The sequence below is a fragment of the Pollicipes pollicipes genome, unplaced genomic scaffold (genome assembly GCF_011947565.3).
Source record: "Pollicipes pollicipes isolate AB1234 unplaced genomic scaffold, Ppol_2.1 Scaffold_3447;HRSCAF=4054_pilon_pilon_pilon, whole genome shotgun sequence".
NCBI lineage: Eukaryota > Metazoa > Arthropoda > Thecostraca > Pollicipedomorpha > Pollicipedidae > Pollicipes > Pollicipes pollicipes.
The window spans coordinates 42,527,164-42,542,622 of NW_023596297.1; the positions used below are offsets into that span (position 1 = coordinate 42,527,164).

General features: G+C 55.9%; 1 protein-coding gene across 1 annotated transcript in view; it reads right to left on the bottom strand.

Annotated features, from left to right (window-relative positions):
* mri (BTB/POZ domain-containing protein mrityu) overlaps positions 1–14,868 on the bottom strand; it is a gene marked incomplete at its 5' end in the record, with an annotated part of 58,081 nt that extends 43,213 nt beyond the window's left edge. The window contains 2 exon segments of the mRNA XM_037215530.1: positions 6,028–6,195; positions 14,767–14,868. Of these exon segments, the coding sequence (XP_037071425.1) occupies positions 6,028–6,195; positions 14,767–14,868 (270 nt within the window).
* Between the last annotated feature and the right edge of the window lie 591 nt (positions 14,869–15,459).

Here is a 15,459-nt window from a genome sequence, read left to right on the forward strand (position 1 = left end):
GAGCATCTAAATGATGTCGGCCGCCGCCCCCGCCCGGACCCGATCCTCGCGCGATGAAATCAGTTCGACTCGACGCATCCATTTCGTCGCACTGATTACTAACTGCGCCCATCGCTGCTACCACTGCTTGGTCGCCACTTCGAAGTACTGAGCGGAAGCACGCGTTCAGACCGCCTGACATGTTCCGATGAATTGTGAAGCAGCTACGGCGTTACGCACGCACGCACGCACGCACGCACGCACGCACGCACGCACGCACGCACGTACGCACGCACGCACGCACGCACGCACGCACGCACACACACACACACACACACACACACACACACACACACACACACACACACACACACACACACACACACACACACACACACACACACACACACACACACACACACACACACACACACACACACACACAGATAGATAGATAGATGGATATATATATATATATATATATATATATAGATATAGATATAGATAGATAGATAGATATATTATATATATATATATATATATATATATATATATATATATGTATATGTATGTATGTATGTGTGTATGTTCCACGCAATTTCGAGTGGTCATGGCCCATACTAAAAACCTGCACAGCCGTGTTAACTACAAAGGCTTTCCAGGCTCCACCGCCGGCCGCTCTGTACTCGTGCGTCGGACCGAACCGATGCAGACGGCGTTTCATCGACTGTTCTGGTCAAATTAAACGGCTTAATTGAAACGGACGGGCTGCGACGAGGCGATAAGCACGCTGCCACGGCAGATTCAAATCGGAAAGCCATTAAGCAGGACGCAGACAGCCCGCAGTCGGTGGCCACCGAACGCACACATAACAGCCGAATACACCGCGGCCAACGTCCTGCCAGCGGGGAAACCACACCCGTTCCGATCATGCTCCGATTTGTTTTTCATCCATTTCGGGCCAGGCCGGCAGCTGCCATCAATGCCTGCGGTTCACGCCAGCTTGCGTTTTCCATCCATTTCGGGTGAGGCCCACATCAGGCCTGTGGTTCGTGCCGGGTTGTATGCGAAAGGAGCGCAGTGTGAGGCAACGCTGGAACATCCAGCTTGCGAATGAATTTAATTTGACGAACATGCGTTCGCAATTAAAAAACCTCCGAAATTACCATCGCCGGCAAAGTATACTCTGGTTGCAATGGGACTAGAACAAAGTCGTCCTGTAAAGCGTATCTGCATCTCCAGAATATACAACGCCCACGTTCACCCGCAACTGCATAGTACGAGCATGCCTCAAAATGTTCAGCCACGACCCGATGTCATGTTCTGAACGACCCCGCAAGCCATTTTTCTCACACTACGCATGGCAGAATTCATGCCAACATCTTCTCAATTCCCTGGAGTCTAGCCTTCTCGGGAACAGTGATCATTATCTCAATATTTGGTCCGAGAAAAGATCACCAAAACAAGCCGACAAATCGCAAAGTTGTATTTCCAAATAGTTCACTCTCTAAGGATGGAACGATTACTTCAAATCTGCCGTGAGTCAAGTTCTTAATAAGTGAACGACTCCATGTTTCTAAAAAAAAGGAAAATAGTTCACTTTGTCCACCGTCAGCAGGCGAAATTCGGGCGCTCGAGAGCGGTGTGCTCTTGGAGCTTCACGACGCACACAGCTGCTGAAGCTATATGGCGTCGCCTGCCTCTCACCCTGGCAGGCAGGGCGGGCATCGCGGGGAATAGAACCCCGTACCTTTTGTTTACCAGATAAAAGACTAACCTTCAGGTGAAGGCGACAGTCACCTCTAACTCTCACTCCCACTCTCACACTCTCACACTCTTTCACTCTCACTCTGTCGGTCGGTCGGTTGATAGGTCAGTCAGATCCAATGTCCTAGAATTGCCGACTTTCGGTGTAAAGCAACATCCTATGAGGATTTTTCACTCCTTCTCCTCATATTATATGTGAATTTTGAACTCTTATCTGATATTGTCTAACCACACACACCAAACCCACATTTCCACTTCAGAGGCCCTAAGGTGTCATTGAAAACCGAGCCCGCTTGAAACCATCAAGCATAAACAAGGCTACATAGAACCTGGACACCCATGGCTACATCCTGCCTTACATACATCTGAACCATGTCTATGTATGCACAGAGCAAGGGCACCAGACACTTTCAAGCCCAAAAGCTTCAGCGACTCCAGCCACTTGCATACATGAAGTTTGGTTTGCTTCCAAAATGCATCGCAATCTTCAGCTATGTGACAAATGCAAGGTCTTCACGCATTCCATTTTATTCCAAAACAGATCCCTTACGGACGCAGGTGTCAAGTAATTGCCACAGAGACTCCAGTTCAACATAACGGGCCCCTGGCTGAAAGGTGATGGGGAGACCTTCAAAGATGACCATGCACCAGTTTTGTGGCCATCTATAAGTTAAGTTATGTTTGGAGGAGAGAGATTGCTTGGTGGAGCTTACTCACCATTGTTTTTGATAGAGGCCAACCATGACAATCAGAATAAGTTGTTCAAAGTGACTTGAGGGGTTTTAACTTGTGTGATGTTGGTGGTGATGGTCTGTCTGGTGTCAATAAGCTGACACAAATAAGCTTTGCCATGTTTTATCACAAGTGCTGCTGGCAAGAAATAGGTGGGGTATGTTAAGATGATGTTTAGCATATGGGCTACTCTAAGTTATCGCAAGAATCAGTGACTCACAAATGCTGTTGAGATACAAATAGTTTAGACATGAAGATACAAAGTTTCTTCCTTCTTTAGGCCAGGCTTACTTAGGCTTTTTATGTAAGTAAGCATTGGTATTTTACAAGAAACAGTGACATATTTATATTTCCTGACCCGTTCTTAACGGCAGCCAAAGGTATGGCTGTGGTGTCCGATTTGATGATGTGCCGATGTGCAGGATTCCAAGGCTCTTTTGTTCCACAGCTTTATGCTTGTTGAATTTTTGGTTCTTGTTCTTGTTGTGGGGTTCCTTTGCCTTGTTTCGTGTTAAAAACTCCTCCGGAGGGGCAGTGCGACATCAAAACATTGGTGTTACAGAGTTCTTAACGCTCATTACACTTTTCTGAAATTACTATTCTTAAGTGTATTCTGCTTCACTGTAATGACCAAAGATGTTCACCTAACATTTTTGTCATGTTTCTGATCTTACATCTATGCCAACTTGAAATGTATGTCATTGTTTGCTAAAGCAACTATCACTGGCCAACAAGTTCCAACTTTTGTTACTTGAATTTTTCACTCCTGCACGGTCTTTCAGAGATGGAATTTTTCACCCCCAACATAGTTCAAAAGCGTTTCTAGCTCACTGGGTAGATCCTAAGCCAACCATGAAGACACTTGTAACTTTTCAGTCAAGGAAGAGCCTTGTCTGTGCACATCGGCAAAGCCCTTCAGATGGCTTTCGAAGAAGCGCTTCAGGCGACTGCTCAGGATGAAAAAAGAGCGACAATTTGGCCCAAACCACGCATTTACAACAGGAACCAAGGCTGTCCTGCCAATGACTAATATGCCTATTCACCTGAGATCAGACCCGAGATTGGAATCTCAGAACTGGCAGATCGCCGGCTCCATCACGAAGCTATTGCTGGTGCGCGTGCCAAGTCACTGTATTTAGCTATCTTCGACACGTCGAATGGTCCGGCGGTGTACTGCACGGCGACACGGCGGTGTACTGCTACGAGAACACACTTAACCACAGAAGCATTGCCTTCCTTCTCTTACTGCTTGTTCACTGTAGTGGCATGATCCTCACTGCATCGTCCATCACGCATTCGACCACCACAGCAAAAGCGACGGTGGGGATCGGGAGAGTTTTCGAAGGCCGGGACGGTAGGGGCCGGGAGAAAGAGTTTTCGAAGGCCGGGACGGTAGGGGCCGGGAGAGAGTTTTCGAAGGCCGGGACGGTAGGGGCCGGGGGAGAGTTTTCGAAGGGCGGGACGGTAGGGGCCGGGGGAGAGAGTTTTCGAAGGCCCGGACGGTAGGGGCCGGGGAGAGAGTTTTCGAAGGCCGGGACGGTAGGGGCCGGGGGAGAGAGTTTTCGAAGGCCCGGACGGTAGGGGCCGGGGGAGAGAGTTTTCGAAGGCCGGGACGGTAGGGGCCGGCAGAGAGTTTTCGAAGGCCGGGGGTGATAGTGTCCACCGTTAGGGACGGTCAACACCACATGGTCGGCCCCACACAGTCCGCACCACACCGTCCGCTCCCCACGGTCAGCTCCATACAGTCAGCCCCACACGTCTCCATACAGTCTCACAGTCTCCATACAGTCAGCTCCACACCGTCAGCCCCACACAGTCGGCACCGCGCGGTCAGCTGCTCACGGTCAGCTTCACACGGTCCGCACCACACTCGGCAGCACAGTCGGCACCACAGTCGACACCGCGCGGTCAGCTGTAAACGGTCCGCACCACAGTCGACAGCACAGTCGGCACCACGGTCGGCACCGCGCGGTCAGCTCCACACAGTCATCACCATAGTTGGTACCAAACGGTCCGCACCACGGTCCGCACCACAGTCGGCACCACAGTCGGCACCACACGGTCGGCACCATAGTCGACACCACGCGGTCAGCTCCACGCGATCAGTGGAGCTGGGCCGAGTGACAGCGGCAACAGACCAGCCGGACCACGAGACGGGTCACCGGGTATAGTCGGCAGGTACGGAGCGGGATCGGGCTGGGACGGATCTGGCTCGGTGGGGGATTGTCACCAGTGCGGAACGGGAGTGGAATAGACCACTGACACTGGTGCCGAAGGGCGCTGGGTAGTGCATTTACAATACGTCCCCACGGAAAGCCCATGCCTTTGCGGAGCTATGGGGTGAAAAGAGTGGAGGCTGGAGGACAGTACACAGACGGGAAAGGGCTGACGACGCGAGGGCCGGCCAGCCGAGTTGATGTTCCCGCCGCGGAGCGCAGGCCGGCCGGCCGTAGCGCGCGGCTATTGTCAAATAGCATTCAGCCGTAACCGGTCGGAGGCAGCCAGCGGTATTACGCCGACGGCCGGACCAAACGGAAAACGGCCGGCACGCCATATCTCGCCCCGGCCGCGACGCCCAGACGGCTCACTGTTCTTGGACGCGAGACGACGACCTCATCAACTGCACGTCGCGAAAAGCAGCAATTTAAAACCGCGCTCTGCTCGCAACACCAGCAGGAAGAAATACCGGCGCGAACAGGGGTCCAGAAACACCAAAGGCAGTGCCATAAGACATCAGACGGTCGACAGGGCACTCCACGATGGCATAAGAAAAACTATTTATTCGGCTGTGACACGACGAAAAGTTGAGTCTCACCTGTTCCCCCATACGTCCCACCTCTTCATCCGCCCGTGCAACATTGGGCAGCAGATGTTTTAGAGTCTCAGACTTTTAGAGGTTTCCGCATGCTTTGCATTGTCTTACGTCATAATATTAAAAACGGTGTTTCTGGTGAGCAGGCACTGTTGTGCTGGGCACCAAGCTTGGTTCTACGACATGGCATCTTTACGAAAGCGATAACAAAATTGGATAGCAGAATGGTTGCAGGACATTTCCACACAGAAGGAACGGTTGGGTAATTCAAACTGTTAACTATTCTGCGGCGGCCATAATACGTAACTTAATTTCTTAATCTTATGATTCGATATGCAACAACCGTTTCATCAAAAAGGATGTTCGTTCGCAAAAAAAACGCTATTTTGTCACTCGGAACTCGCTCGACCGCCCGTCCATCCCACGCCCGGCCGGCCGTCCAACCCACGCCCGGCCGGCCGTCCATCCCTCGCCCGGCCGGCCGTCCAACCCTCGCTCGGCTGGCCGTCCAACCCTCGCTCGGCCGGCCGTCCAACCCTCACTCGGCCGGCCGTCCAACCCTACCTCGACCGTCCATCCCTCGCTCGGCCGGCCGTCCAACCCTCACTCGGCCGGCCGTCCAACCCTACCTCGACCGTCCATCCCTCGCCCAGCCGGCCGTCCAACCCTCGCTCGGCCGGCCGTCCGACTCCCGGTCGGCCGTGCCTTCATCCCTTGCTCTGTCAGCGCCCACTCACCGTCCGAGCATGGTGTTGGGCTCGCGTGTAAAGATGCTGGGGTCCACGATAAAGCGAGTGTGATCGACCACCAGGGTGACGCGGTCGCCCGAGTTGCTGATCACCTCTGCCTGGCCGGCGCTGCCGCTGTGGTGGCGCGCCGGGCTGCTCAGCGCCGCACCCAGCTCCCTGCCGGACCGGCCAGACGGTCACCACATGCCGAACGGCAGACGGCAGACGGCAGACGGCAGACAGCCGCGGCAGCCCCGGCACGTCACTGACAGGTGCAGCGATGAACGACGTGACACACAGCACGCGATAAAGAAGCGAGGATACACACCAGGGCGCAAGGGCCTTAAAAGAGGCGTGGCTCCAGTAGGTACAACACACGCGGTGTCAGCCGATAAGTGCTGGCAATGCACAGATAACAATCCACAGGAAAATCCGGCTCGAAATACGGCAAAGGAACAACTGGCGTCGGCGACCATGGCACGACTTCTCTAAGCAATGGCAGCAATTGCAGCCGACTCGGTATCTGCCAGGGTTTAGGCAGATCAGGTGCCTCCGTCGTTAAGTGGCCGTATCACGGATACGGCAAACGAGACGCCGGCGTCTCGTTGCCATAACAGTGGTGACGGTACAGAATGCATTTAGCGACAAGCGGACGGACAAAATGATTTCATTCGTCATTGACGAAAGCACTGCCTCGGTTCCTGGTCGGCGGGCACGGCGCCAGGCGTCTGATCAGGAGAAACAGCGAGACGAGGCGACTGATCAGGACACGGGAAGCGTGACGAGGCGCCTGATCAGGAGACAGGCAGCGTGACGACGTGTCATTAGTGGGGCGCCACAAAGCGTGTCGGAAGCGAGCCCGTCGCCTGTGCCGGGGCAGCCCGAATCGATGATGCCCAGCGCGAGACAGCGGAGGAGCGCGACCGACCACCCGTCGGCGGCGGCGGCGGCTGACGGCACGTGCTCGGTCACGCCGCCACCAGCGCGCCGGACGCCGGCGGCCGGTCGGACGGTCCGGCCGCTCTCCGCGCGCCGCCGCGATCGGAGCGGCCGGAGAGGATCATCGGCGTCATTAGCGGAGTCCGGCCGCCGGCCAAGCATCGATTGGCCTCGCCGCGGCCCGCGGGCGGCGCTGTCCGTCTTCACGCAGCCGGGACGCACGGATCGCGAGCGCGCCGTCGGCGAGCGCGCCGTCGGCGAGCGCGCCGTCGGCGAGGGCACCGTCGGCGAGGGCGGCCGTCGCACCCCCGCCCGGGCCGGAGTCGGCGCCGCCCGTCCAGAGGCCGTTTGGGGGGGGGGGGGGGCAGGAGCTCGGCGGAGTCGGCACTGGCCGGCCGCTGACCGGTGCCCTGAGCACGCCGGCCGACTCAGCGCACGGCTGTCCGCTGACACTGGGCCGGCTGAATGCCGTACATCATGGCTTCGCCCATCAGGTAATGACTGAGCTGATGCCGATGGTCCGTCACGAGCCTGCCTGTGCGGGCCGTGCACACTCCCGCCGCGGCACGGACGTGTCACGAGGCTGCCCGTAAGGGCCGTGCACACTGCCGCCGCGGCACGGACGTGTCACGAGGCTGCTTGTGCGGAGCGTGCACACTCCCGCCGAGGCACGGACGTGTCACGAGGCTGCCTGTGCGGGCCGTGCACACTCCCGCCGCGGCACGGACGTGTCACGAGGCTGCCCGTGTGGGCCGTGCACACTGCCGCCGCGGCACGGACGTGTCACGAGGCTGCCTGTGCGGACCGTGCACACTCCCGCCGAGGCACGGACGTGTCACGAGGCTGCCTGTGCGGGCCGTGCACACTCCCGCCGCGGCACGGACGTGTCACGAGGCTGCCCGTAAGGGCCGTGCACACTCCCGCCGCGGCACGGACGTGTCACGAGGCTGCTTGTGCGGAGCGTGCACACTCCCGCCGAGGCACGGACGTGTCACGAGGCTGCCTGTGCGGGCCGTGCACACTCCCGCCCGCGGCACGGACGTGTCACGAGGCTGCCCGTGTGGGCCGTGCACACTGCCGCCGCGGCACGGACGTGTCACGAGGCTGCCTGTGCGGACCGTGCACACTGCCGCCGCGGCACGGACGTGTCACGGGGCTGCCCGTGTGGGCCGTGCACACTGCCGCCGCGGCACGGACGTGTCACGAGGCTGCCTGTGCGGGCCGTGCACACTCCCGCCGCGGCACGGACGTGTCACGGGGCTGCCCGTGTGGGCCGTGCACACTGCCGCCGCGGCACGGACGTGTCACGAGGCTGCCTGTGTGGGCCCCGCCGCGGCACGGACGTGTCACGAGGCTGCCCATGTGGGCCGTGCGCACTGCCGCCGCGGCACGGACGTACCGCGAGAACGAGAGGGAAAACGCACTGGGCGATGGCGTTCACTGTTCGCTCTTTACGGATTCATGCAAATACTGTGGTCATTCAGTGTCGAAACTTCCTCTTCGCCGGTCGAGCACTGAAACCCTGCATAATCTCAGGACGCACGAAGACGTGCTGGGAATGTGGGCGGACAACGGAGCACCGCAGAAATGTTATTAAAGAAACACTCAGGACTCCGAAGGGAAGAAAAGGATACATTGGAGTGAGACGAATTTCTTGGTTGAAAGGAAAGGAACAACTGCACAAAAAGCTTAACGGACGCAGCTTACATCTGAAACTAGCACAATGCAAGAGCAATACGGAAGCCGATAGCAGACTACGCTAAATTTTGCATACAGCTGTCCGCCAACCCATCTCATATATGGTTAACGCATTTACACAGCTTGACTGCCTTTCAGCGGTGCTATAAAACTTACAGATTGAAGTCGGTGAAAATTGTCTGGTAGTGACTTGCGCGATACTACGCTGGATAGCAATGAAACTCAATATCATGCCCACACCCTTACCCAGGTCGGGCTCAATGGCAACGACCTGGTTAAACCGTGGTCTCCTAGAAGTTTCCGAGAGCTCCTGAAACAACTGAACTATTTTCTTTTCATGTTGAGTGGCCCTACTGGAACGCAACTATTGAGCACCTAGCTTTATTTTTGAATACTCCCACTCTTTTCTGGGCATAGAACTGCCCAGAAGTCGACCTGGAGATGGCCGTGCCTCCAGCCGCTCAAGACAGACGAAAAAGCAAAGGTTGTACAATTTGATATCGAGTTCAAATCCACAGTCAAAGCGCAACGACCATTCACACGATTTTTCCTTATTAAAAATGCACCGAGCATGAACACTACTTTGAGTATCGTGCACTAGTGTTTGCACTAGTGCACTAGTGCACAGGCTACTAGTGTTTAGACAGTGGGCAACCCCAAAAACAGAAAAGTGATCAAAACGGTCAAAGTAAACGGCGGTCAGCCTCGCCAATGCCTCCGGCGGTCTCGCCAAGAGCTGAACTGTAGCAGGAAAACGGCCCGCCATCTAGCGACAGCGTACTTGCGGCTACAGGGTGCAGGGACACCATGCCCTAAACGAGTACGACTGCACCGCACGCGCTCAGTTCTGGGGCTGCTTATCAGACAGTACAACGGCCAGTCCAACTTCGCGGAAAACCTATGGCTTTCCGATGAGGCCCACTTTAAAATAAGCGGCTGCGTTAAAGGAACTGTTTCACATCTGGAAATATTGATGCAAGCACCATGGATGATGAAATAAGCCCAATTATAACTATTGGTATGCTAAATGGAAAACACTGCTCTAGACAAAACAAAATTTTCATTTAGCAAATATTCTCCTCAATACATCATTGTTTGATGGCATCATGGAACCGTCATTAAATTGTGTATGATGTTAGAGGTGTTGGTAAACTGGCCGTGCGAAATTGCCACCCTAGCGCTCACTTGTAGTGCTTCAATTCGCTGAGAAATGGCAGCGGCGGTGCTAGACGTGTTTGCTTAAGGAAATATTGTTATGTGCTCGTGTTGTGGCCCTTTCTCATGGTGTTCGTGCATATCTGTCCGCAAGTTTAAGTTGTACACTTGCATTCCCATACTCGGCCATGACACTGTTCTTAAGTTATTCGCTTATGAGTATTATTTCGACAAGTCTAAGTCCTAAGTCTAAGTGAGTTTCGACTTCTTTACAAGTCTTAACACCGTACTATCCGGTGCCAACGCCCAATTTATTACATTATGTAATATAAAAGTTTATTCTTGTTTGAATCTTCCACTGCCCGCAAAACATTAATCGAAGGCCAATAGACGTCCGTCCTATCTGGAAACCGTGATAACGCACGGCAGACATGAACGACTTGACGACCCTTTCTTCTCGAACGTCGCATGGCTAATGGGGTGGCATAATTTGAATGACCATTCTGAAGCGTCATGCATGCCTGAGTGATCTTGAAATAGTCCAATGAAATGAAATAGTCTGCACGAAAACATTTTGCACATCTTCGCGGGCGTATAGCTCAGAAACTAGAGTGTTTTAGGTCTTAAGAAGGCCAGGATTGTGAATTGCATCAAATGATCTTCAATGTTTCGGTTGAAAACCCCATACAACTGTGAAACACACCTTTTGATAGTCCGCGTGACAGACTTTGGTCTTCAGCCAAATCGGACGAGATCGGCGAGGCTCCACCGCGCAGTGAAACGTGCGTAGCGTGGTGAGCGTTCCGCAGCAGCGGTGCTTTCTGCCCATGCTGGTCTGAAGACGGCGACGGCAACGCTGACGGCCGGCGCGCGGCCGAAGGGTCTGCCGACGGGTCCTCACCAAGCTTCGAATTGCCCGGAAGAGGAAGTTGGGCGACAGAGCTCATTCAAATGGTCTCAGCAGGACAGCGCAACGGCTCACACGCCAAATGGGCGGGGAGTGGCCTCGAGGTCACTTTGGCCAGAGGATCCTCTCATCGAAAGAACATGGGAGCTGGCCATTCCATTCACACGGCTTGAGCCACATATCTTTTGCTGCGAGGGCGGCTAAAGCTCGCGGGGTATGCGAGGAGCTCCCACACAGTGGAGGAGCTCAAGGCAGGCATCGCAGCAGAAGCACGCCGTGTAGGGCCGACACGTGCCGGACAGTACTGATCTCCAGGTAGCAACGTGCGGAAGTGCCCTCAGCACCATAGGGGGGGGGGGGGGGGGGGAGGGGGGCATGATGAACATATCTCCTAATGTGTTTTACGTGGGTTTTGGACAAAATGGCTTTGTCGCTATCAAAAGTGAGTTGTTTATTCTGTTTAAAAAGTTGTCCTTGGCGTGGCCGTTATACACTATAAGGTTGTACGGGTTGTCACAAGTTGCACACTATCGGCACCCCTATGGCGAGAACTCCATGCGTGCAGTTCGAGCAGCAGATACCTGGTACTGTGCATATATCTGCCCTGGACCTGTAAGCGCCAGTTTGTTGAGAGCGCCCAGCGCCGAAGCCACCCAGCTGGCGCGTTTGTGCGCACCGGACGAACACATGCGGTGCCTCAGAGCTGACCGAGCGCGCACACTGTTGACAGCGGGCAATGGATGCGCTCGCACAGTGCGCACGGCGCAAGGTCGATGACCTTGTTTCTGCACGCTTCTCGGAAATTGCGAGGCGTGCGCAGATTGGTTATAACTAGGTAACTGTATGGAAGCCCGAAGCATTCTGAGCTTTCAACTTGCACATTCATAAAGCAATGGTTGAGCAAGGAAAGGCACGCAAAAATAAACGCCGAACATAGGACCAAGAGCATATTCCGTGGTAATGGCTTAGCCTTCTGGGCGCGCAGGCTGCCCTAGTCGTCTTAGGTCAGATTTACGAGTTGGAGTTTGAACGTTTTCCAGAAAGCATAAAACAACGCCGTCCTTGAAAGGAACGTTCCACATTTAAATGTCGAGGCAAGCAGCAAATGTGATGGAAAAAGCTCACTTGTGACTAGTGGAGTGCTCTTAAAGGGGACGTTCCACGTTTGAAGCTATTGAAGCAAGCATCACATACGATGGGATAGGCTCACTTTCAACTATTGGAGTACTTTTAAGTGGAAAACACCGCTCCGGGCAACACAATTTCCCTGTTTAGTAAATATGTCCCTAAATACGTCATTGCTTGATCACGTCATTGTACCTTGCATTGTACATTGTACCTTGATTGAGAGACAACTGACGGCAGACATAGGAGCCCACCCGACATGCGGCGCAGGCGACAGGCCGCTAGCCTCGTGTGGGGCTCTACGCCCCCCCCCCCCCCCGCGCCCTCGGATACCCTGACCAAAATGGAATGTTGGGATGCACTGTGACTGACCCGCGCGACGCGCCCCTCAGCCACAGGATCCGATCGACCCGGGGTCGCGGGCGAAGGGGTACGGCAACCCCGATAAAACGAGGATGAGGGGTGGTGAGAGGGCGGGATACGGGAATGCCAGTGAAAGGGGAGGGAGTGGGCAAGACAGGGAGCAGAAGGTCACGTACCGGCAGAGTCGCTAAGCCCCGCAATGAACAGTTTGTGCTGTCTACCCGTTACTGAAGCTGGGACCCGAGCCTCTGCGCGACAAGAGCGCATCTCATCGGGCAGACGAGATTCCCCTAGTGACATCAAACACGAGTCAGAACTGGACCTTTGTCACGTTCACGTTTTATTGTCACGTTCTGGGAATGGCGTTAACGATCCAGCGAAGAGGTCGACCAAACTGAACTAAGACAGTGTCAGTCACAGAAGAGGCGGAGGGGGGGGGGGGCAGGTGCGACAGATCCCGTCATTGCCCTCCGCCGAACCACACCCCTCATCCCTCCAGAAGCCAACGATGATTTTATTTATGGGCACTGTACTGAGGTGATGATGTTATCATATGACAAGCATGTGATCAACAGGAGTTCGACCACTTAAGTCCTAGTAATATACCACTACCACCTGTCCGTGCTACCAGCAGTCACAAAAGCGGCCTTCCAACTTCGGCAAATCCTGAACACCTGAAACACTGTCAGTCTTGCACGTTGTCTTCGGCTGGAACGCTATCTACTAAAACATTGCGTAGTGAAAGCACCGCCAAGTGTTACCCGCCTCTGACCGGACCCGAGTTGAGGCCAAAATGACTGAATGTATCGCACGAAGAGAAAATTTCAGCCAGAAGAAAGGTGCCGAAAGAATCATGAAAGTACGCCGCAGCATTCTAGATATTAACCCCTAAGCCATTTTCCGCAAACCGCAACCCAAGAATTTTGTTTGAACCCTTAAATCACGGGACTGAGTTAATCAATTAGTAAAAGTACGCACCTCACGGCTAAAAATTGGTTAAATCATTCATCGTGGCGCTTCGCCATTGTCAGGTCTACACCATGCCGCCACTTCCTTCAGTACTGTGACGGATGTGATACAATGTATCACGTACCGCCACCATGACTGCCATATAAATCAGTTCATTATTTCCCACCGAAGACATGCAGATTAGGGCCGTTTTGTAAAGTTGCACCAGCCCCATCCAAGCCGACATTATTCTCAGCCCTGTATATTGACCGGACAGCTGATTTCACACTGTAACACCTGCCTCGTGAAAGTCGATAATGGTTCGTCAGTACCGGCACTTGGGCGCCGGCCCGGCCGGTTCGTCAGTAGCGGCACTTGGAAGCCGGCCCGGCCGGTTCGTCAGTAGCGGCACTTGGACGCCGGCCCGGCCGGTTCGTCAGTAGCGGCACTTCAGCGTCCGCCCGGCCGGTTCGTCAGTACCGGCACTTGGACGCCGGCCCGGCCGGTTCGTCAGTAGCGGCATTTCAGCGTCGGCCCGGCCGGTTCGTCAGTAGCGGCACTTCGGCGCCGGCCCGGCAGGCTCGTCAGTACCGGCACTTCGGCGCCGGCCCGGCCGGTTCGTCAGTAGCGGCACTTCGGCGCCGGCCCGGCAGGCTCGTCAGTAGCGGCACTTCAGCGCCGGCCCGGCAGGCTCGTCAGTACCGGCCCTTCGGCGCCGGCCCGGCCGTTTCGTCAGTAGCGGCACTTCAGCGCCGGCCCGGCCGGTTCGTCAGTAGCGGCACTTCAGCGCCGGCCCGGCCGGTTCGTCAGTAGCGGCACTTCAGCGCCGGCCCGGCCGGTTCAAGCCGATTTCATCCTCCGCAGCCCCGCTGCTGAGCGGCGCAAGAGGCACGTCGCGTTGGCATTGCATTTAACCACGTAACGACCGCCCGAGCCAACTCAAACAGCGCACGATCCCACAACGACCAGCCCTGTCCGAGTAAAGCACGGGCATTCGCCTGACGGTACGGGACTCGAGCGCCCTGAGATGCCGCCGGCCTTCTGCCCCCCAGCGACGCACGGGCACGGGCAGGAACAAGGGTACGATCTACCACTGACTCTAGTGAGGTCAGCTCATAGAAGCAGTTGGAAAGCAACCCTGAACATGCCACGCAGCTGTGCATATTTGCTTTCGCATCCCAGAGCGAAAATAATAGCACTTGGTGAGAAAGTGGCAGCCGAGGAGTGTCCGAGCTATCGCGAGCGAGCGCTTGACTCCGGTGGGAGCACACGTCGCTGTTTATGCCAGACAGCGACCGGCACCCCCACGAATCCGTGTCCCTCACACAACACAGCCGGCGGTGCCTCGGTCGGCAGGCTCTCCGGGAACCGAGACACCGTCGACATGGCACGGCCGACGGAGGACAGCGAGCGGCCAGACGGAGGGCGGCCAGAGACCAGACGCGCTCTTACCTGCCCCGCACTGACGGCCACGACATGGGGGACGAGGGCTTGCGCTCCCACCTGCTTCGCACCGACGGCTGCGACATGGGAGGGGGCGAGGGCTTGCGTCTCACCTGCTCCGCACTGACGGCCGCGACATGGGGGGGGGGGGGCGAGGGCTTGCGTCTCACCTGCTCCGCACCGATGGCCGCGACATGGGGGACGAAGAACCCGGCGTTGGTGAGTCCGAGCTTCGGCGACGTACCAGGCACGGCTTCGGCTTCGGGGACGACCTGACGACAATGGCCGCACATCAGTCACGGACATGGCGCGCCTCGCCGTAAGAACGTGCCCCAGCGACGTCCGCACACATCAGTCACGGACATGGCGCGCCTCGCCGTAAGAACGTACCCCAGCGACGTCCGCACACATCAGTCACGGGCATGGCGCGCCTCAACGTAAGAACGTGCCCCAGCGACGTCCGCATACAGTCGTGTTCGTCGTTCAGCCTCAGCGTCAGAGCCCCGACAAGTTTGAAGACACTCCGGCGAGGGAGACACTGGGTGTGAAAATGCAGGCACTCAGCTGCCGCAGCCCAGTGTCGGTTTCGATGCCCCGTGACAGCGCGCCTACTCTGACGACAGTCCGGTGGTCAATCCCCCGTGACAGCACGCCTACTCTGACGACAGTCCGGTGGCCAATCCCCCGTGACAGCACGCCTACTCTGACGACAGTCCGGTGGCCAATCCCCCGTGACAGCACGCCTACTCTGGCGACAGTCCGGTGGCCAATCCCCCGTGACAGTACGCCTACTCTGGCGACAGTCCGGTGGTCAATCCCCCGTGACAGCACGCCTACTCTGGCGACAGTCCGGTGGTCAATCC